Consider the following 23379-nt stretch of genomic DNA (forward strand, 5'->3'; position numbering starts at 1 on the left):
ACGATTTGCGAAACAAAGAAAGTGTTTTTATTTGTGTGGCATACATACATACATACATACATACATACATACATACATACATACATACATACATACATATATACATACATGCTGTAGCAGTGCATACAACACACAGAACAAGAATAAAAATAACATTATTTTTCAAGATATCTTTATCTGTCATAGGGAAGCAAGAATACCATGTGAGACTGTAACAGGTTTCGCCAAAAGCGTTATGTATGAGGTAGGAATGGAGAAAACAGAGTTAAAGACGATGAGGAACAGCTGGAACTCTGTGTACGTAGCTGGTGGATGGCGGCTTGTCTTTCCACTCTGGTCATTCTCCGCAGTGACAGGAGCTTGTAAAGGAAATCTAATCCTTGTGGAGGATACAGGTTTGTTATCTCCAATGGTAGGGAAGACAACGTAGAGGCTTCAAGGCATCGAAAGTTAAATGGTGTGTCCCAGCATGTGTCTGCTGTTGTATTCATTGAGATATGCATACATACATACATACATACATACATACATACATACATACATACATTCCGTAAATTTGATGTTGTCCTGCGGTACGGAATTCAAGGACATGGGGAACAGCTGAAGAGAATTAGCTAAGATAATTGAGAGACTCGTTTATTTTCTCATTTTTCAAGCACATCTTCTGTTATTTGACAGTCAACGCGGCAACTCTATGAAGTCGTTATTTATGTCATACTTTTGACATTTTTCAGTGACCCCACCAAAACTCCCTTATTTTGAAGTTCGATCCTCGAATATATGTCGAGAAATATATAACAACTGATACATTCCAGATACAAGAAAAAATTAAATGTGGAGTTCTTAGCACTTTTGAAAAAAAAAAGAAACACATGTAAGTAAATGTTTAACACGTCACATATATCCTGTTGGAAATACAATAAGAGACTAATAGCAGATGAACTCTGCTGCAAGTAGATTACTGTGACAGTGAATATTAATCTGTAAATCAATGAAAACTATTAACATTTGTTCAAAGTTGAAAGAGTATCGAATTTACTTTGTGTACATAACTATAACTTAGTATTTATTCGTTTATTTATCCACGATGTTATTTATAATTGTATTTGGACTTGACTAAAGTTAATTTCTACCTCTCCAGAAACGTTAATCTTGGGTAATTAAATCATACATAGTTAATATTTTTTTTATGAGTGTGGGTTAAATATTAGGATCATTATCTTGGTCTGAGTCAAGTACATTTTATTTACCATGTTCTTTATTTTAATGTTAGTAACATATAATATCCTGTAAACAAGCTGGAATGTTATATAATGGAAAAGTCCAGTACTTCATAGTATTTCCAGAAAATACTTATTGTCAGCTATGTCACGAAGAGGGCTTAATAATATTGCTTATCTAGCACTTACTCATTCTTGCTGTAAGATCTTGAAGCAGAATCATCTGTATTCTTATGTTCAGTATTTGATTTGGATGAATTATTTATTAAACGTTTTATTCACTGGAAATACAAAGTACTCCTCAGTAATATTCTTAGACAGAAACATTAATTTGGAATTGTAATGAATCCTATTGATTAAAAGGAAGACGTTTTATACATCATTACACCGCAGGTAATTGGCACATACCACATTCGTGACTATAGGCACATCCACACATTCAGCGTTTGGTATTATTTGGAACACCATTTAAATTTAATTAGTAATTTATTCATTACTTTATTAATTTTGAATGGTAATATAACGTTTTAGACTGCTTGATATTTAATTCGCAATAATTTAAATTTCGCTTTGTATTCTAAGGATATAAACTGCTTACTGACTTTTAGAAAACACCCCCACCCAACCCCCACACATATTATCATATTATCTCTCTCTCTCTCTCTCTCTCTCTCTCTCTCTCTCTCTCTCTCTCTCTCTCTCTCTCTCTCTCTATATATATATATATATATATATATATATATATATATATATATATATATATATATATATATATATGTGTGTGTGTGTGTGTGTGTGTGTGTGTGTGTGTGTGTGTGTGTGTGCACAAATGTCATTGTAGATGGTCGCATGGAAGATTGTCAGTTGACCAAATGAGCTTCTTAAAATAAAGTCATTATCAACATTATTATCATTATTATTTTTATTATTAGTATTTTTATTATTATTATTATTATTATTATTATTATTATTATTATTATTATTATTATATGTATTAATAGATTATAGTCCTCTATGTTCCATCGTATAGTCTTTCAAAAGAGGTTCAAATCTCAAAAAATTATTTTGTGTTTGGTACAGTGCTGATTATGAATATGCACTATCTCTGAATGGAAATTTTTTACGGATCCGAAAATGGGCAAATATTAGCCACCCATACATATTTATCTTGGGTAGGACATAACGCTTCCATTAAATTCCTATAAATGGGACGCCTTGTTTCTGGCAATGAATTCTGGGCCATTTGTTAAGATTAATAGAAAAATCCCATTCCACTTGGGCGGAATAGGGAAAACATTCCATAAATCTACAATCTGTACTTCGACAGCTTCAATAATAATTGTCTTATAATGGCAAAGTGTTGACATTCCCATTTCCATGGTAAGATTGGTCTTTCTTCAAAATATGTATATTTATAGATTTTCCACTCAATGTATCTGATCATTGACTGGGCTCATAAGGTTATTCAAATAGTTTTGATAATTAGATTAGGATGTAAAGTTTAGTCAGCTGTTTTTTTTCTTCATTTTTCTTCGTTGCAGGGAAAGCTGTTCGAAAAGAAGAAGTCGCGTCTGCGGGATTCCAGATTACACAGCTGGATGAGTATTATTTTTTGACAAATCCAGTTGAATTCGTCCATTTCGCTTATCCCGACGACGAGAAGTGGCAACTTATTCCAGAGCCCTGGACATTTGAAAAATTTGCCGAGATACCTTTTTGCGACCAAGAATACCACAGACAAGAAATCAATATTAAGAGTGGTTTTTGCGGAAGTTTGACAAGTAGTGGCGGAGAGTGTGATGTCATAGTTCAAGGAAAGAAAGACACTTACTTTACTTACAAGCTCTATTTCAACCACAAAGAATCTGGGAAGAAAATATCCAAGGATTTACAGCTAACGCGATATATCTTGGTAATGAGAGAATCCGACTGTTGGCATTTTCAAATCCGATTCGCGGAGACCGGAGTATACAAACTTGTGATACTTGGAGGCGGAATAGGATCGACACATCAGCCACTTTGTCAGTTTAAAATGACATGCACGGAGGTAAAAGAAAACTGCAAGCCTCTGCCACTTAACCCAGCTATAGGCTTTGGACCTTGCATAGATACAGAAAGAGCAGGACTGAAGGCAGTATCTCACACCTGTGCAAAAGTGGATGTTAGACGTCAGCAGGAGACCGTCGTTTCGTTCCACTTACTCAGACAGGTGACGGTTGAGGCAAGACTTCATCATATAGAATATTCCTGCACCGAACTCCAAACATATATTGACAAGAAAATATTTGAGAATGAGGTCAGAATTAAGGTAGCAGTACCAAAAGGTGGTGAATACGCGTTGCAGATTAATACAAAAGATGGTGAACATGAGTTCACCTCAGATGATTTTGGAAACGCCTGTAACTATCTTTTGTCCAACGACAAAGAAGAAAATGCATTCAAGGTACCATATGAGCTTGTAATTCATACATTGTATTCAAGAATCAACTGTTTCAGAGGTAATACCTGCTTTTCCCTGATAGTAAGATCCAACGTACATTGAAAATATTCTTTTCTTGAAATAAAAATGTCATGGATAAAATGGAAATATTGAGATATAAATATAAAACAGTATAAGATTTTATTTTCCCTTTCATAAGGCTTTTCCGCATAAATCTTCAGCTAATGACTAATTTTGTATTAATAATTATTGAAAAGAAAAATAATTTTTCTAATCAGTTTTTAAATAAAATGTTATTTATTCTGCACATATGATCTCTTAATTAGGTCAGTGGAAAAAAATCCGGATACAAACTAAATCCGTATTCTAGGATCTTCATAAGGCAGTTTAGCAAGAATTAGGACAATATGCCTTTATTCTATAGAGACAGAGAGATGAAAAAGAGACGTACCGATAGATAGAGATAGGAGGACAGATAAATTTATAGATATGTATATAAGTAGGTGGGTGGGTGGGTGGGTAGGTAGGTAGGGAGAGAGAGAGAGAGAGAGAGAGAGAGTCCGCTTAAGAAATTTAGAATAATTGTAATTATTTATGTTGACCAGAACATGAGACAATACGATGGTATAGGAGTTCTAGAGTGGACATTACCTTACTTTTACGACCTCTCTCTCTCTCTTTCTCATGTCTATTTATGTTTTATGAACAGGAAATAAAAAAACATATAAGCGCCTTGAAGACTTCGACTCAGGAAGTGTTGCGAATGGAACAGACGGAAATAATTAAAATCAGAGGCGTACGGAACCCAGGGAATGTTGTAAATGATGTCATGATGGCCACTTTTGTGCTTCTTGGAGAATGGGAAGCGAGAGTAAAGGTCAGCATGGAAGAATATATAATTTAGTTTAACCGTTACCTAAGATATCACGAAATAGTAAGATACAGTATTAATTTCTATTTGGAAATTAGAGTCATTTAGCACTGTAGCAGTTCAAACAGGTTTATTCCATTTGCCTTCCCTTTTGGTTAGTGTATTTACTAAGGCACTCACAAAAAGAACAAAATACATTTCATTCCTTTGCCAAATGAGTTTAATCAAAGCTAGAAATATAAAAAAGCATAAAATAAAAGATAATTTAAATAGAAGAAGGAATAATAATAATAATAATAATAATAATAATAATAATAATAATAATAATTTATGACGATAGAAAAGATAAAAGTTACTCTCCTACAAACTATTTAAAACGTGACGAACGAAAAAATTTTACTAGCGACAAATGAACGTTCACAATATGAACATGATGTTACGTAAGAAGGAAAAAGAAACGAAGCTCATACAGTTGTCGTTAATGAATGTACGGCAGCGTATTACGCGTTACAATTTGTAGAGTTCAAATATAAGATAATATACGACAAGCTTAAATTTACAGTCTCACAGTATATATTACACAACCATAGATGGTCAAAGTAATACATACAACAAATGAAAGTGTTTGCAAACTTTAAATGAAGCGTAACACCTGACATAAAACAGTTATCAACTACGAATTGTACTCAAATAGAATAAATCTTACCAGTAAAGAAAAAAGTTGAACCCATCATTACACCACACGTGCGAAAGTTAACAGTGACAACGGTAAAGTTTCCACTGACAAATTAAAACTTCCGATAACATGGAAAATTACTTGCAAATAATTGCATGTGCCAAAAACAAAAATTCAATAAGACAAAAAAAAAAAAATCAAAAAAAAAAATCGGAGGGCCAACGAAAAATTCACAGTTCAGAAGTAAAATATCTGACGCGTCCATTTTGGTGTCCCTTTATCTATATTCATTACTGCGGGCGGAAACCAAGTTCAATTCCAGACAAATACAACCATGACACTAACGTTCTCCACAACAGTGAGAATGTATAGTACGAAACTATTTCTGTCACCATCATTTGCATATTATCTTTTTAAGGATTGGGAATATGTCCGAAAACTACTTCAGAAGTCTGGGAATGAATCTGTGACCAGTCGCATTTCAAGTTTCAAAATCAAGACGCTGAGAAAAAATATGTGCAAGGCCGCTTTGGTCCTAACGAAAGATCACACGGTAGAGAGTGCTCGAATGATAAACCATGGCGCAGGGACATTCTGCGACTGGGTATATATATATATATATATATATATATATATATATATATATATATATATATATATATATATATATATATATATATATATATATATATATATATATATATATATATATGTTTGTATTATTTTAGGCCTTACTCATTTGCTGAGATATATTTTATAACTTTTGCGTTAAATTAATTAATTAACTTTTATTAAGAATAGGTTTTACTTACCCACACGTGCATACAACTCATATATGTAGTCACACAAAAGGCACAGATATATAAATGATAGATCATATCTGAGATAAGCGAAATAAAAATAAAACTTTTCCTGTCGCTGCATTGTTACTCAATCCTTAACTCCGTTTTACAGGTACAGAGTGCAGTGGCCGCAAAAGAAGCAGTGGATACATACGGGAGCTATTTGCCAAAAGACACTGACTACGAATCTGATGTCTTTCTTAGTTCCGATGAAGTTTTGTAGAATAATTCACGCGTTAATTGTTGTAGAGAGTGTTTTGAACTTTCTCAAATACCTTATTTGCATAAACATATGTGAGTAGTTGACTATAAGGGGGTTTCTTAACCAAAACCCTATTTTGTATTAGGATGACAGCATGATTATCACTACCTGACCCCCCATGTTAGTCTAAACAAAATAAGAAAACAGCTTTGTTTAGGCAACAACATTGGTTGCATTATTGATGACATGTCGAGGACCTATCATTGAATCATCATCGTTGTCATACAAAATAGTGTTTCCTGAAAAACGCATCTTACAGACAACTACTACGGATTTTATTATATTTTTATCACACAAAATTAGAGTGCTTTGCACGAATCGCTAGCGTTTTAGTATAATAACCAATCTAAAGAAATTCACCTTACTAAAATCAACACTATCAAACGTTTTATATCCTAACGCAAATGTATTGATCCCATCAGAGCCTTATATTTTATCATCAAAATTACAGAGACCAGATTTTAAGATAAAATTAGCCTTAATCTTATGTCAATTTGACCTTATTACCATTATCTCAACATAACCAGAAAATCCGTATAACGCAGCTTTATAATTATCAAATCCTATTATCTTACAGACTAAGTTGTTTGGGATGTCGTTTGCTCTTTTGTAACTTTATTATCAGCTAGTTCTAGACAGTACATTTTACTAAGCAATCCGATAAACTAAATGATAGAGTAAGTATTGCCTCATTTTTAAACGTACCTGGTGTTTTCTTGTTTTATTGCACTGAAATCCGTGGTGTTTTCTTGTTTTATTACACTGAAATCCGTGGTGTTTTCTTGTTTTATTACACTGAAATCCGCTGTTTTTTGGATGATCTGATAGATCAAACATTTCTCGCTTATCGTAAAATTCATTGTAAATATCATCAGATTGTATCTTGTACATAAGCGAATCAGTATCTGTAAATAGCAGCTCTGCATCAGGCCACTGATTCATTTTTAGAACACGATGAACTTTTCTTAGAACAAGTTTGTGATCAAGTGCTTGCTTAAGATTTTTATAGTGTAAAATGTATCTCCGTTTGTCAAGCAGATTAGGAACTAGTTTATAAACAACAGAATCGTTTGAAATAGATTTACCCTGCGAATAATTTCTCTGATCATCAGATAAAACTGTAATAAATCAGCATTGATTCTGGACAAATTGGATAATCATTATGCGCATCATGAAGCTCAACAGGATATACAAGATCGACTTCAACAAAATAACTGACATCAGGATTCTCACATCCAGCTGTCACGATTTTATCAATTTCATTTTTTAAAAACTGCTTTTCATTGATTCGCCTAAACCAACCGACTGGCATATACTTTGACATGGAACATCATAATGTTGTTGGCGTCCAGGTGGCGCTGTACTATCATAGTCGGGTAGATATTTATTATTAGCAATTTTGTTTTGTTATACGCTTATTCTGCGTCGGAATCCCCGCTCGATGAAACATAACATATCTGGGTATGTTAATAGTTCTAGTTTCAGTAATGCATCCCAACTTAGTCCGGTGCCGTATAGTACCAAGCTGGGTCGAGTCCGTAGTTATCAGCGCTTTCAAAAATATCTGGGAGCATCAACACATCTGTGATAAGATACAAATCATGACACTGAAGTTTTTGCAGCCAAACGGGTCCCATATTGATGAAGCATAGGCATAATCATCATTAATAACACCATCAAGATCGAGAATAAAACTTATTGTCATCAGGTAAACACGTTTCATTACATCTGCTCCAATCGTTCAGATACTCAAAAGGAAAAATTACTTTCCTTGTTAACAAGCTCAGCAAGTCCGGCTTGCTGCCAAAATGTTCAGTCAAATTATCAAACTTACCCCAGCCTTGTACAAGCTCGTCTAGCGATGCTGCCATAAACTGCAGACTATCAACAAATTGTATCTTGCCTAGTGTCACTGACATGTAATTTTCAGTGTTATTTGAGATTCACTTTATAATATCGTTGCTTTTAATTTTCAGACCGTTTATTATATCTTTATTGCCGAACGCTTCAACGATGATATGAGAATCATATCGTCTGAAACTGATAAAGACAACAGGGACGAAATCCGGTGCGGTATCGTTTAAATTACATGTATCATGTGCTAAACCCCGATACTTTCCATTAATGTGACAGTGATCTTTTACACGATCTTGAGGCAAACTCGCTTGTTCACAAATATGACATATTTCTACTGAAGTATATTCAGCTTTTTGTTTTACTGCTAGTTGTTTCATTTCTTTTTTGTCGAGTAACATCATGATGACATCAATATCTTTGATCAGATTTTTTAACAACCATACAGCATGATCTTTACCTCTATGAAATTTTTTGATTTTGATGAAGATCTATTACCAGCAAAGACGACTTTATACGCTACTCCGCAAGGAATATGTTGTTGGAGTTTTCGTGTCGAAGATTTATCAGGGTTATATTTTACTCCTAGCGCTGGAACCAAAATAGAATCGAAATCTGAATGTATTATAAAAGACACTTTCATCTTGTGTAATTTGTAAATTATAATAATTTTTCATCTTCTCCAGGCATAGATAATCGCTGTACTTTAGAGCAATATTTGAGATGTCTATCGATAACCTGTCGAGATCGGCATGCATACAAGAACTTGAAACGGAAATATTTCTTTTTCGTATCCTTGTTATACTGACCTCCGACTAGCCCGTTAAATTTCTTGATCCGCGCGTAATCAATTTCTTAAAACAACAACTGTAATGTTGTTGTGATGCTCAATCGTTGATATATCTGGAATATATATTTTGTTCATCATCGACACCAAATACTTTAATACATCCTGATAAAAGGAGTTTGTTTTGCTTTTCAAATTTCGGAATTTACATTTCAGAAACAGGAAACACAATCCCACTAAAGCTTTAAAAAGTTAACATGGTCAGTATAATTTGATACTCGATAAGGATGATCTCGTGCAGAAAATAAAAGCTGATAATAGTGCACATTGGAAACATTTGCTATCGTCAAAACCGTTCCTGACATTAATATAACATTTCGAGGTTTTATTAATTTTTCTTCCCAGCATACTAACCATCTCTCATTGAATTATATTTCATAGTGTGAGCTAGTATTTCTATTATTTTATCAAATTTCTCGCCCGATCCTGATGCTGTGTAAACTTTGATTTTCGTCCATATTTCCCGAAATATTTCATATGACAACGACATTATATCGGTTCCAGTTAAAATTCGACGAGATCTAGATGTAGTATAAGGATCGACAAGTTCCTTACTACGTTGCTTAGTAGCAAACTGCTCTGACGTCGGCGTCTGATCTATGATCCTATCCTGAGCTTGCTGTTGGGACCTTAGAGAGAGATTTAGCTTAGAAAACTGAATGAGAAACTGAACTATAATCTTTAGACCCTATTGCGTGGAAAGCTCGGATTTAATGTTTGGCAGAAATTTGCTAGCAAACGCTTATGATCAAATATCCAGCTGTTATCCAACCCGGCAAATGCAGTTGCGACATTTCTAGGTTTATATCTTTCTGTCTAGAATAAACTTCTCTTTGTGATATCGGCAAATGTCAACATTACTATATCTACTATTTTACATTTATCTAATAGTACGATACGAAACTTTCAATTAAAGAAACAAAATTGCTATTATTATAAGATGAATAGAATTATGCTTAGTATACAACTGTTATGCTGCAAATAAGCTTGGAGTGGTGATTAATCTTAAACCTAAAGCATCGTTTTGGATTAGAACTCGAGCTGGCTATAGGATAAAAGTGAAATCGGAGAACGTTGATAAATATACAGAGATGTTCATCAAGGACTTTATTTATTCGTTGTTTTGTGATGACATTCCAACGGGGATACGAGTCTATCAGGTAAATTGGAGATTTACGGTCAACAACATCGCCAACGTGTCATTCCAAGACTAGTTTCAACTTCATCCAGTTTATGATCTGTACGAGGCCAACGACATAGAAATTATCAGACATTAACAGCAAAGAAAATTACCAGAATTATTTATATCTTTGGATATCTGCAAATTGTAATCCTATGCACTGATACTAATAAAGTTTGTTACAGATTTCATAGATTTATCTACGAAGTGTTTCATGATTTGATACCTAATGGCTTAGTTGTTGATCACAGAAACGGAATTAAGACCCATAACCAACTTCAGACTCTTGTCATTGTTTCACAGAAAGAAAACGTACGACGAGGTAAGGGAGGTAAGATTAATTTTAAGCAGCCTACTAAACTTATTATAGCAACTAACTCCGTCACAGCTGAAGAAACAACATTTTCATTAATATATGCAGCATCAAAATATTTTAACATTTGTGCAGCATCAATACAAGGTATCGCAGATGGCATTACAAAATCTGCCACGTCAAAACGAACAGGACATAAAATTATCTTTCAATGCAAATCACTTGCTTTTTAAAATGTTCACGACGTCGCTATTTGTAAAGCAGAAATTCACACATATTTATTTAAGTTTTCCTTGTCGTGTAAGGCTAGGCTCTTTCCATGTCGATGTATATGATCGATTTGTATGCTGCTGAGGAAGATCAAATTTTTCTTTTCTTTCTCGTTCTACTTCAAAGCGAGCTACGAAGATAACATCGCCGTGGAATATATTTCTTACAGCCTCTTCCAAACAGCAGTGATCCCATTTCATGATTGTGTCTCTATCGTATCAAACAAATATTTTTAAAAATATATTTCTCAATTTCTGATACCTCAGAATCTGTCAGCAACACATCAAACGCCGAGTAAGGATCGTATTCAACGATAAAATTCAAATAATTTTTTTTTGATTACTTATAAACAGCCTGACAGCGTCGAATAAGAAGTTCATATTTATGATTTTAGCTCTACCGATTCTTGTTATTTTGTACGGCATTTTATTACAGTAATTTCGAGAAAGGTGTTATGTATAAGATGCCTCAAACAAATTTCTTGTTCGCGAAATGACTATCTGGGTTTTACTGTGACATCGATCGTTATACAGAGCATCAGCATCAAAATACTGCAGCGCATCAGAATTCTTCGAATTCCAATATTAACAATCATGTAAAACATCATTGGATTTCTAGAAATCTAAATACTGCAGCGCATCAGGATTCGAAGAATCAGAGTTGTTTACACTTGTCGTACTGGCACTCTAAACTTGATCTATAAACGTAATTGTTCCCTGTTAACGCGGATAAATTTGCAGATGAGTCAGGTATAGTACATCAAGATGAATAAGTGTATATCGCAGCAAAACCGCGTTACAGTGTTAAATATAACCTCGCTAAAGTGATTAAATAGTTTAATTTTACTGTCTCCATTATTCTCGCCAGTGAAATGTAAGTTTCTGCTTTTTTGAAATACGAAAAGATTTACTGTGATTCGATTGGATCGTTGGGTGCTATGCATCACGCGATTAAATAACTTTTATTTCACTAGCTGGTATCCAGCTAGTAAAACTGTCTCCGTAACCTCTCCATGTAACCAAACTTCTCTTACATTTTCTTGCTATCACTCGCTGATGAATATATCCTGATATGATTTTTGTAGTACCTGTTCGCAGAAACTTCCAATAATTTCTTCTCCCGCTGAATTTTTCAGCTTATACGTAACAGTTATTGTCGTTAAAATATTAACCACACCGAATACTTCCTAAGGACCCATTGGAAGTGAATCCTTTTTAAAAAAATTTCACTAGTGAAATTCTAACTCTATCATCGATTTTAAATATGTGTCTTCGGTACATATTCTAGTTCGCCAGTACTGGATTAATAACTATTTCGTTGGGCTACATTCCAAGTGTTTTATGTTTAATGTCATTGTAATCCGATACAATCTTTGACAGATCATCAACATGCCTAATAGTAATTGTTAGCTGTGAGTTGCTTGTACATCTTTTCATTTAGCGTACGATTAAGTCACCTTTACTTTGACACTTTTCTATTAATTTCCGCTAATGTATTTGGTGGTGTTATTTTCCAGAAACTGCTCGAATTGCTTATTAAAAACTCCGTTCCGTGATCGGTCCATACTTTATTAAGCTTTCTTTCCGTGTTGATTATGATCTCATTCAACGCGTTAGTAACAGTTTTTCTGTTTAATCTGACACAGGCCCACTAATCACGTATTTACTAAAAATATCAAGTACATTCATCGGATATTTTTGTTGACATTGTACTTAGCTATATTCGACATATCAGCTAGACCTATTTCCCATATGCTATCAACTAAATTTACAACAACCCTTCCGCGATGAACTTTCTTAGGCTTGTGAAGTTCATGTGCGAGACCGCTCTGCACTCCGTTGTCATAACGTACATTTTTTACAGGCCTGAGTTTATATTTCGCTCCAATGATACTTTTTGTACTTGTTTACTGTCAAAAATTTGCTCTTTAATTCCTTTTGGTTTCATATTATAGCTCATCAAGCATTATACGGTCGGAACGATTCATCGTTTTCGTTGTCACGGTAACATATGTAATGACCCATTGCAATTTCATCGACCTGGTTATACGGTTCTTCACCTTTTAACGGATTGTCATTTTCATCAAGTTGTCTATCGAGCGGATTCCAAGACCCTATATACAAGTGGAAAGTCAGTGTCCATCCTTTACTAGGTTTCGGTAATTTAAAAATTAACTTATCTAAGTTGGATCCGATCACAGCTCGTTGATTACAACACTGACAATAGGTTACTTTTTTATTTTGCTCTATACAGAGATCGTAGTCAGCTTTACATTCACACAATTTGCTTTACATTTTGGGGGCCCCGAGTGGCCGAGTGGTCTAAAGCGCTCTTCGTTACGGATCACTGCCATCTCACCTCTGTCTGCGTGGGTTCGAGTCTCTGATTCGACTAATGTGGATATGTGAGAAAGCTTGCCAGTAGCTTCTCGTGGGTCGGTGGTTCTTTCCGGGGTTTTCCTGGGTTCTTCCTCCACCATTAATACTGACCGCCATGTATAGCCAATCGTGTGCTGAAAAATGGCGTTAAACCCTACAACAACAACAACAACTTTACATTTTTGTTATAATTTAATCTTCGACTAAATTAACATCATACATTTTGACATTCCTCCAGGTATTGGTGAATCACGTTTGAGAATCATGGTCTTTTTCTTGCCAGAGGTAGCACAGATACGTTTCCGCATTAGTCTATTTTTCTAGTTGTTTCCATGGTTTCGTTTGTATCTTCTGTTCCAATAGTTGTCAGTACAGGTTCCAAAAATCCTCCCCGGATCGCTTGCGATCTGGACATTGCAGTAACTTGAGTTGCTGATAAACTTAAAATAAAAGATTTCTGCAGTCGCATTTTATTGAGTTGCTGCTGTGTTAGAATCAGATTTGCTGGCTGAACGCCAGCACTCGGTGTTGTGAAATCAATCTTTAACGAAACATACTGACGCTTAATAATAGCTTGTGTTAATTTTTTAACTTGTCCCGGCGATAAATTCGCTTAATGTATAATGTATAATGTATTTTAATTTTTGTATTTTTTTCTTATAAAATTGTACCGCACTCATACCCCCGCTTAGTAGTGGATCAATACATTCCGCTCGCTTTGCTATGTATTTCAAGTGCAGAGGACCTAGTACTTGGTAGTCATTATCTTGCTAGAACATCAATACATTCCAGCGCTTGTCTCATAAAGTTATACCGCTCTCTCTTACGAGGTAATTAGACCTGTACATTCATTCTTCCTTTGGTAGAATATATCAAGCAATTAGCGCGTATGTATCATACGCAAAAGCTCCTGGATTCTGTCCAAGTGTCCATATAACTTCAACATCACACTTTGATCCAATAGCATGTTTGCTATGTTTACTGACGGCAAAAATTAAATATTGGATAAACTGTTCAAAACTCTTAGAATGAAATGTGAGATCCACTGTCAGTATCCTGATACTATTTCATAGCATTCAGTTACATGAAATATCGAGATAGGTCTATGTCAGCTAATGCTGCAAATTACATTCGATCACTCATTCTGGATACTGCTTGGAATTTATTCTGACAAATATTCGACTAACATCGGGACTATCAAATATACAAATGTTTTGAAGCTGACCTTCACATCTGTCCTGTCTTTGAAACATAATGAATACATGACTTGGTAACTGCTCGCTTGGTGCTGTTGTTATCCGCAAAGAATTATTGATCGAATCTGGTATTGCAGTTTGATAAACTTTGTTCTGCATAAAATGCACTTTTTGTTAATACTGTTAACATCGTCTCAGGTTATATGGAATTATCAATCGACGGAACGACACGTGGCATCCACAAGGTCAATCGTGAAATAATAAACTGAAAATTATTAGCAGCATCAAAAGGACCAGCAGCAGCACCAGCATTAGCGGCGGCAGTTCTCATCTGAGAATCGTTTTGATTAGCTCAGTCAAGTATAAGTGTATGTTTGATACCAAGAAATACCTTATTGCAGTCTCTGCAAAATCCGAATATTGTGCTAAGTGGAAGCATCATTGTTATTTGATTTGAGCTTTTTTGTAACTTTTCTTCGTTTAACTTAACCTTCGTTGTAAGACTAAGCCCTCTTTATTATTTTGTGTACGATTAGTAACATTGCAGTTCAATCATCTGCGGTTCCAGGTCGAGTGATTCCAAGAATATTACACACGGCAGCCGACGAGATTCATACAACAGCTTCAGCTGCATCTGCGGCTGGTGCAGTGATTCCAATCTCACCAGCATTTAAGAAAATATCTAACAAAAAACTTAATTATCACCAGCATTATTTGTATCTGGAATTTTACCGTGATAAATAAACTCGTTTGAAGAAACATCTCCATCTCCAGTGTCTACGAGGTGGTGTTTTAGTTAACAATTTTCTGATCATTTATTCGCCTGGCGGGCTATCAGTTTTTATCAACGACGCAGTAGTTACTGATCTTGGTAATATTTTGGAAATTACTTTTTTTATATCCCTATCGCTTGCGATAGGTCTACTGGGTGGTCCGCCCTTAATTGTATCAACAATGTTCTGTCTAACAGCTGCATCTGCCGCAGAAGAGGTTCCTGTTGCAAAAGCTGTTGATGCGTTAAACGTGATAGGTGCTATTGTATTTGCAACTCCAGGTACATTCTCAATTATTTTAAAGAATATATTTCCAAAGAAATCTCCTACGATATATCTGTGATAAATTTTTCGCTGTTTCATTTTTTTATATACAAAACTGCCTGATAAAATTTAACCCGGTCAGCATAGCTGTGATTAGTTAACTGACTTCAAGTGCAGGTAATATGCTACAATTTCTTTATTGAGATTTAGCTGCTCGGCTAGAGTGATCATTCAGTTTCATCGTGATAGAAGATATTTAATTTTCAACACTAACAGGATAGTGGATTATCTGTCTTGGATTTACTTGCATTAGCAATCTAGGTGGTACATCTGGGCTAAAAGAATCAATAGTTTGTCCTTGCTGAATATGATCCATTGGCAATTGATCAGTTCACTAAATTCGAATTTATTTTTGTTATATCCACTGGAGACTCACCCTCTTATGAAATTGAAGCACTTTGCGATTCAGAACCGTAACGTTATCGAGCAAAACCTAACAAAGGCCCGATGCTATTGACGGTACTGAAATCAACAAGAAAATTGTTTCTCAAAGTAATTCTGGCAACTAGTGTGCTATAGTTTGGAATAAGCTCAAAATTGTCTGATGCGGATTCAACTTTAGTTGTAATCAATAACTTTAATGTTTTATTTAGATCTGTAGCGTTACAAGGGCCTTGCGGAATTTGACAGATATCCAAGTCGAATCTGCCTTGATCGATTGAAATGTAAAATCGTCATTCACGTTTGTTCTGATATTTGCCATAGCGTGCCAAGCAGTAGCAGAAAATAAACATATTTCATATTGCGTTACTGAGTCCAGCTCGATTGGTGGATTGTAAATAACAGAAAAGTTTGCAGTGTCCGCCATAGTATGTGATGAATCACGCAGCTATGCAGTTGATAACATTCTTATTTTATCTGATAGATAAACTTGAACTGTTGTCAGTTAATTCGCCGCGAATCAAATTGCGATGGTAAGATCGTTGTGTAATATATAATATTCGTCGGATGTTAGATAACAGTTTGATATGAGATTATCTCAAATTTCAACAATTTCGTTGTCGATTTGTTTACTCGTATGTCCGACTTCATTTGATCTATTAATACCATCAACAGGCCAACTATTTTAGCCTGGAGATAAAGATTTTAATTCCAAGACCACAAGCTGTTTTCTTTTCAGGTTTTTCCTCGGTAATACATTTATCACGCCTTTTATCAGTGTCCTCAACTAGCCGATAAAATGTCCATTCGTATGGAAATTTTCTGGGTCTATATTTGTCAGCGGTATAAAACATAACGCCAGCAAAAAGTCTAGCGCGCATTTTATTGTACGAATTTTAAAATTTTTCTTTGGTTTCTGCTTTGTCGATATATTTTTCAGCTTGTAATCTAATAATTTGAATATTTTTCAGCTTATCAATAAAACTTGACAAACGTCATATTGTTCTCTAGATAAATAACCTTTCAAAAAAGTGCTGTAATAGTCTGTTGACATTGCAGCTTTTCTATAAAACCTAATTTGATGCAGTTATGACATTTTTGTGATAACGATGTCGGTAAATGCCTTTTGTTTCCCATGATAATACTTCCTGACGCTGTATTGATTCAGATATATAATTTTTTTTAGCGCTTCTTGCTGCGCACTAGTGTTTCCTATTTTTTCAATAACTGTCTTTTGTCATTCTTCAAGAATACTTCGCAGTCCTTTCTTGGATAACCTTTTAGGATCTTCCGGCGATGCCGCAGAAATATCTGGTTGCTTGCCAGGTACACCTTCGGTCACTAGTTTAAAAAGTCTAGCATTTTCTTATACAGTTTGCTGTTGTCCTCTTCGTTCCTGTTCGAGTTTTTTCATGTACGCGGCCCTTGTTGCAACAATTATTTTAGAACTTCTATTCGTTTCCCATACATTTTTATAAGTATCTGTTTGATTAATTTTCACAGTCCAGAAACCTGTATATTCCACATCGGAACATACGATTTCAAACTCTTGCTATTTTATCAAACAAAAAAAGTTGTGTCTGCCAATACCAGTAGCGTTATCATAAAGCTCAGTAAATTTATATTTTAGTAAACCACCTCACTGTTCTCGGGTTATATTTTGTACCTCAATATTGTCTAGTCCGGCGAATGGTATAAAACAACCTGTATTTTGCCTGACAAATTGATGTACGTTAAAAAAACTTTACCAAGTAGACTGCATTACATTTTCTGTTGCGCGATAATGAAAAATAAGATTGTATCTTATCCATCTCTGCATTGCTTAGCGGAATGTCATCAAAGACAATCATTTTAAGTTTGTCGACAAGAATTAAATCTTCAGGTTGTTTTATGATGAAAGTATCATGCCTGCGCCAAGTTCATTTTTCAGTTTTTCATTGTGATCGCTAAGCAATCGTATTTATGTTGCTGTGGATTGATCGTGTAAATATAAATGCGATCGTAATTGAACATGTCGTATAGTAATAGATACTGAGAAGATTAGTTTTGCTCGATCCAGTTCGTCCTACTGTCAGATAATGGCAGTCCGGTAGGTCGTGGTTATGTTGACGTTTGATTAAGCACTCCGTGCCGAAGCTGATTATGCTCATTCCATACCAGGTATTCATAAAAAAAAATTCACGTGGTAATATTGCACAAAATTTGGTACGTTATTTGACAGCTCAACAGAAGGAAAAGTAATTACAATCACCACGGCTGGCGCAAATTTAACACACTATCTAAATAAACAATTTATAGATACATTGACAGGTAACTTAATTATGTCAGGTGCTAGACCTTGAAACAGTATATCCGTCAATCAATGCAGATAATTTACAGACTGTAAGCTTTGCACCAAGTTAGTGCGGTCAACAATAGCAAGTTATCATTGTAAGGTGGAAAGATGACCGGAAATATCAACTTGCGTCGACAAAAAATCGTAAATTTTCAAACAGAATACCCCCGGCTAACATAAATAACTCATAAGTCGTACGTTTTGCACAGCTTAGTGTGGTTAATAATAACAAGTTGCCACTATCTGGTGGGATAAAGGCAGGAAATTTAGATATGGGTGGAAAATTAATATTTAATACTCAGCTCGATAACACAAATTTGGCAAGTAACGATTTTATAACAAATGTAAAGTTTGTCAAGGACAAATTTGTGATAAAATCTGGCGACACTATGGTGAGAAATCCATACATGTCATCGAACAAGATAACAGCTACGGTAATTCCATCAGCAATATCAAATTTAACAAATACAAATTACGTCGACGTTATGAGAGCAAGGAATATTGCATCACGATTAGCAAAATCCGGTGATACGTTTGTTAAACATGGGCTCGAATAAAATAACGAATACTTACAAGTAAAGAATAAGTGGACGCTGAGATAGGTGCAGCAATAGCTATTACAATTACTACTGCAGATGCCGCTTATTTTAAAAATTCCGGAGGCACAGTTACAGGTGCGATCGATATGGCTGCTAATAAGATAACTTCTACGTATGTACCTCTTTTTGCATTCGATTTTGTAAAAAAAACAGCACGTGGATAGGGTTACCCAATCGCAATCGATAGGTATACTACCAAGCGAGCTAAAATAGGTTGGCCATATTCCACATCTCGCTGATCGGGTTTTGTTTCATCCTGAGGATATTATTTTGAAAATAATCCACGTTATGCGTTTGCGTTTAACAGTCCTCTATCTGAGTGGAACACAGATGGAGAAACATGAAACTCGCGGTTAAAAATACAGTGCCCAGCGGCTGTTGCAATATGGAAATTTGAATTACGAGGTCGACTAAATGCTAATCTCAGAAATATTGATAGCTTTCGATTCTAAGGATCAAATGATAATTCAACACGGACTACGCTGTATGATATAATAAGTGGTCATGTTAGTACTTCTCGGCAATTTACACTTTATCCTGAATTTACCACAAACAAGTACTCGTATTTCCGTAATTATTAGCGCTAGAGGTCCTTACCCAGGTTTGTCGATGTTTCAGATATTATACAATTGATGACCTAGTATACGTCATTTCGAACGTTTGTCTGTCTGTACGCCTTAACCACACGGACACTGAACTTTTACAGATATACAGATCACATTTAAATATATAACTATATCAAACAGACATTAAACATACACACGCATTTAGATTGTATAATTATTTTATCAAGTATTCTAGCATTTTATTTTTATTTTTAATGTAGCAGGTACTCTTTAGAGCGTGTGTTGTGAAATATATAATTATGGATTTTTGTATTACCTGTATATCTCAGCGAGTTATCAATAGCGCATATGCATTTAACAGTCAGACGTGTTGACCTGCTTTGATGGGATCAATACATTTGCGTTAGGATATAAAATGTATAATGCTGACTTTAGGAAAGTGGATTTCTGGGATTGGTTATCACAGTAAATTGTATGTGAATATTAGGTATATTGGAGTGCAAAGCACTCTAATTTTTTTGTGAAAAAAAAATATAGTAAAAACAGCAATAGTTGTCTGTAATGGGGCGTTCCTCAGGCAACCCTATTTTGTATGACGACGATGATGATTCAATAATAGGTCCTCGACAGGTAATCAATAATGAAATAGGCGCTGTTGCTTCAACAAATTTGTTTTCGTATTTTGTTTAGACTAACATGGTGAGTGGCTGATAATCATATTGTCGTCCTAATACAAAATAGGGTCCTAACTTGACAAGAACAGAACACGTATCTATGTGGGGTTTTCTGAAAGTGTGCCTTACGGGTCCAAACCTACACCGGCAACTAGAAAGGGAAAAAAAGAGAAAAAGAAATACGTTAATCAAAAACGTACCTAAAATGAAATATGTTGAAAATATCGTCTCTCTTGCATTTCACCCTACCAAATGATTGATATGAGACTATAGTAATACAAATGGCTTAGTTCTTGTAAAAATATGTGAACGTGAAAACTGGTGCACAAGAATATTGTCTAAAAGTGAACAGTAAACAATAAAGTTACAGCAATCCACTACAACCTACAAGAATCTAATTCACACAATTATGTCATACACAATCCAGATGTATGTCCAAAGAGGGCAATAACTCTTACAAATGCAACGAAAGCACCCCAAAAATAGTTACAATATGCATCTTTAGGTGTTGACCATAATATGTAGGGATTTTAACAGTGTCCCATAGAAAAGGTGAAGATTCATTAATAATTCAGATGTAGACTCCTTAATCATTAAAGTGCAGATTCATTAATCATTCAGATGTAGAGTCCTTAATCATTCAGACGTAGATTCATTAATCATTCAGATGTAGACTTCTTAATCATTCAAACGAAGATACATGTATCATTCAGATGTAGAGTCCTTAATCATTCAAGCGTAGATTCATATATCATTCAAATGTAAACACCTTAATCATTCAGATGTAGACTCCTTAATCATTCAGATAAAGATTCATTAATCATTCAGATGTAGATTCCTTAATCATTCAAGTGAAGATTCCTTAAGCATTCAGATATAGACTCCTTAATCATTCAAACGAAGATTCATATATCATTCAGATGAAGATTCATTAATCATTCAGATGTGGACTCCTTAATCATTAAAGTGTAGATTCATTTATCATTCAACTGTAGACTCATCAATTATTCAAGTGTACCCTGAAAAGTTAATACCTTCATGACTCTGATAAACCAGCTATAAGTAGCTGGTGATGTTTTTATCTCATATATATGGGCATAGGGACCTATTATAGTCTTGTCATTTGATTCCAATACCCATACATAACGATTACATCCTATCCCCAAAACGATTTTTATGTGAAGATTAAAGGTTATTGAATATTTGAAACAGATCTTAGAGCATGTAAATAGACGTTTGTGTCATCTTGACATTTAAGCATTCCTACACCTGTGAAGAAAATGTTGCAATGTTGCAATTATTGTTGATGATTCTTGTAGTAAAACTTGCATAACGACATTGATATAATAATACCATTTATCCTATGGCAGGGGTTAATAGTCAAGATCGGGGGTTTGTGCAAACACACGCAGATATATATATATATATATATATATATATATATATATATATATATATATATATATATATATATATATATATATATATATATATATATATATAATGTTCAAATTGTTCAAGCCTCATCTGAACTAATGAAAATATCGTCGTCATAATCTGTTCCCGGGGGGAGGTAGTCCTCTAGTTCTGTAACGATCTCCTTTGCGACCACAGCTTTCTGAATCTATTCCAAAAGAAAAATAATTCTGCAGTGTAAATAATCCATCTGAAGCTGGCGGTGGTAATGTTTTCTTTCTTGGGTGAATATTCATTTAACAATTAGCATTAAACTGCCATAATGGTTTAGGATTGGAATGTGTATAAGATAATTTAACATTAGTCCATCACATAGGATTGGAATGTGTATAAGGGAATTTAAAATTAGTATTGTGGGTCGATATAAGTAGATGGCAAAACGTAATTTTAAAAATGTCCATCGGCTAAATGAAAATGTTGAAAATGTCCATAAGTTTAACCATAAGATTCACGCTATAGGTCCATATGGGGATAAAGGATATGGTAACATAAAACATTAACACGAGATTTCCCTTTCTACATATACTGTTTGTGACCTTTTCCACCAAAATGACACCATATGTACAATTGATATTTGACCACAACCTATACTTACTAACCAACATGATGTCTGAGATACCAGCATCAACCCATCTACAAACCAACGCTATTAACCAATAACCATAATTACTAACCAATATGCTGACCAACACCTACACATACTCACGCAGAGGCAGGATGTAACTAGAAGGGAAACCCATTGTAAATAAAACTAAAAGTTCCTTTACTAAACCTATCCAAAATATAACTTTCCGACCATACCCTTGTTATCCCTTTAACCGTAGCAGTTTAAAAACAATGAAAGAAACGGGTAGGAATATGCATACACTATGCATACAAGTATTTGTATGTAATATTACACACAAAATAAAAGATAGGAGAGGAGGTTTACATTTTGGTTGTGAAAGACATTCAAAACATTAGAAACAAATATAAATATATGCAGTGGTTGAGTAGTATACATATGTTTCTAAAAGAACAGGTTAGCCCTAAGAAGTATCGATGGGGCTCGTAACTAAATATGCTAGCGAGCATTGTTCCAGAGGAGAATGCCCTGAATTTAGATTTTGATTATAGAGATATCGTAACGTCGTATGAATTATTAAAGATCACACGTTCACCTCCTTCTGAGTCATTGCCAACCGAGTTTGAGACATGTACAACGTCCAAAAGAATAACTTCTATTTGTTTAAAAACGACAAGATGAAGAGGATGGGAGAAAGCAACGAGAAAAGATGAAAAGTTTGAAAAGTGAATAGAAGAAAGGGAGTGGAATCAGACAGCCAGTTTGTTGCAAGTCATTTTGGCTTTAAAACATCTGAAAGAAATATATGAAGCTGCTTTAGCAAAGCCTAATAACACTAGACTTTCACACTTGAAGAGTTCTAACCCCTCCATAACTCCGTGAATGGTCGCCACTGAGACACCAACAGTGGCAACAATCACTTATACCATTACATCAGCAGCATCATTTGTACGTAGACGTGGGAAAGCTTTAAGTGCAGCTACAGCTGATGTTTTCACGCTTTTTATTTCTTTAAAACCTAACAGCCCCTGACAAGCACACGCATATCTCAGAAAGAGATACTAATCAGATAATTTCCAAAATAATAATAAAAAAACTTAGTCCAGTATAAAATGTATGTGTCTATCTTGGAATACCTTATACATACTGAAGGAGAAAAACCAACAATATATTGATGCACTTGCGTTTTCGTTACATTTTCGTTGAATCAAGATCACAATATAAAATGTATATTAAAAAACACCACAAAGGTCCTTCTTTTCCGTTTTTTTTCTCTTCATTTTTGGATGTCTTCACTAAAAATCCTTTTCTTATTTTGCTGTTTCTTTTACTTGTTT

General features: G+C 34.6%; 2 protein-coding genes across 2 annotated transcripts in view; one reads left to right on the plus strand and one right to left on the minus strand.

The window, feature by feature from the left end:
* Window positions 1–10325, plus strand: part of LOC149801985 (hillarin-like) — a 31367-nt gene extending 21042 nt beyond the window's left edge. The window contains exons 5-9 of the mRNA XM_089956876.1: window positions 187–395; window positions 2762–3663; window positions 4370–4537; window positions 5626–5811; window positions 6162–10325. Coding sequence (XP_089813002.1) covers window positions 187–395; window positions 2762–3663; window positions 4370–4537; window positions 5626–5811; window positions 6162–6272 — 1576 coding nt within the window. The 3' untranslated portion in view covers window positions 6273–10325. The remainder of the gene's footprint in view (window positions 1–186; window positions 396–2761; window positions 3664–4369; window positions 4538–5625; window positions 5812–6161) is intronic.
* An 8914-nt stretch (window positions 10326–19239) lies between these two features.
* LOC149801986 (hillarin-like) overlaps window positions 19240–23379 on the minus strand; it is a 53922-nt gene continuing 49782 nt past the window's right edge. Inside the window, exon 8 of the mRNA XM_089956385.1 lies at window positions 19240–21625. Coding sequence (XP_089812511.1) covers window positions 21518–21625 — 108 coding nt within the window. The 3' untranslated portion in view covers window positions 19240–21517. The remainder of the gene's footprint in view (window positions 21626–23379) is intronic.

This window comes from Sinohyriopsis cumingii, chromosome 4 (assembly GCF_028554795.1).
Source record: "Sinohyriopsis cumingii isolate HCF-2022 chromosome 4, ASM2855479v2, whole genome shotgun sequence".
Lineage (NCBI taxonomy): Eukaryota > Metazoa > Mollusca > Bivalvia > Unionida > Unionidae > Sinohyriopsis > Sinohyriopsis cumingii.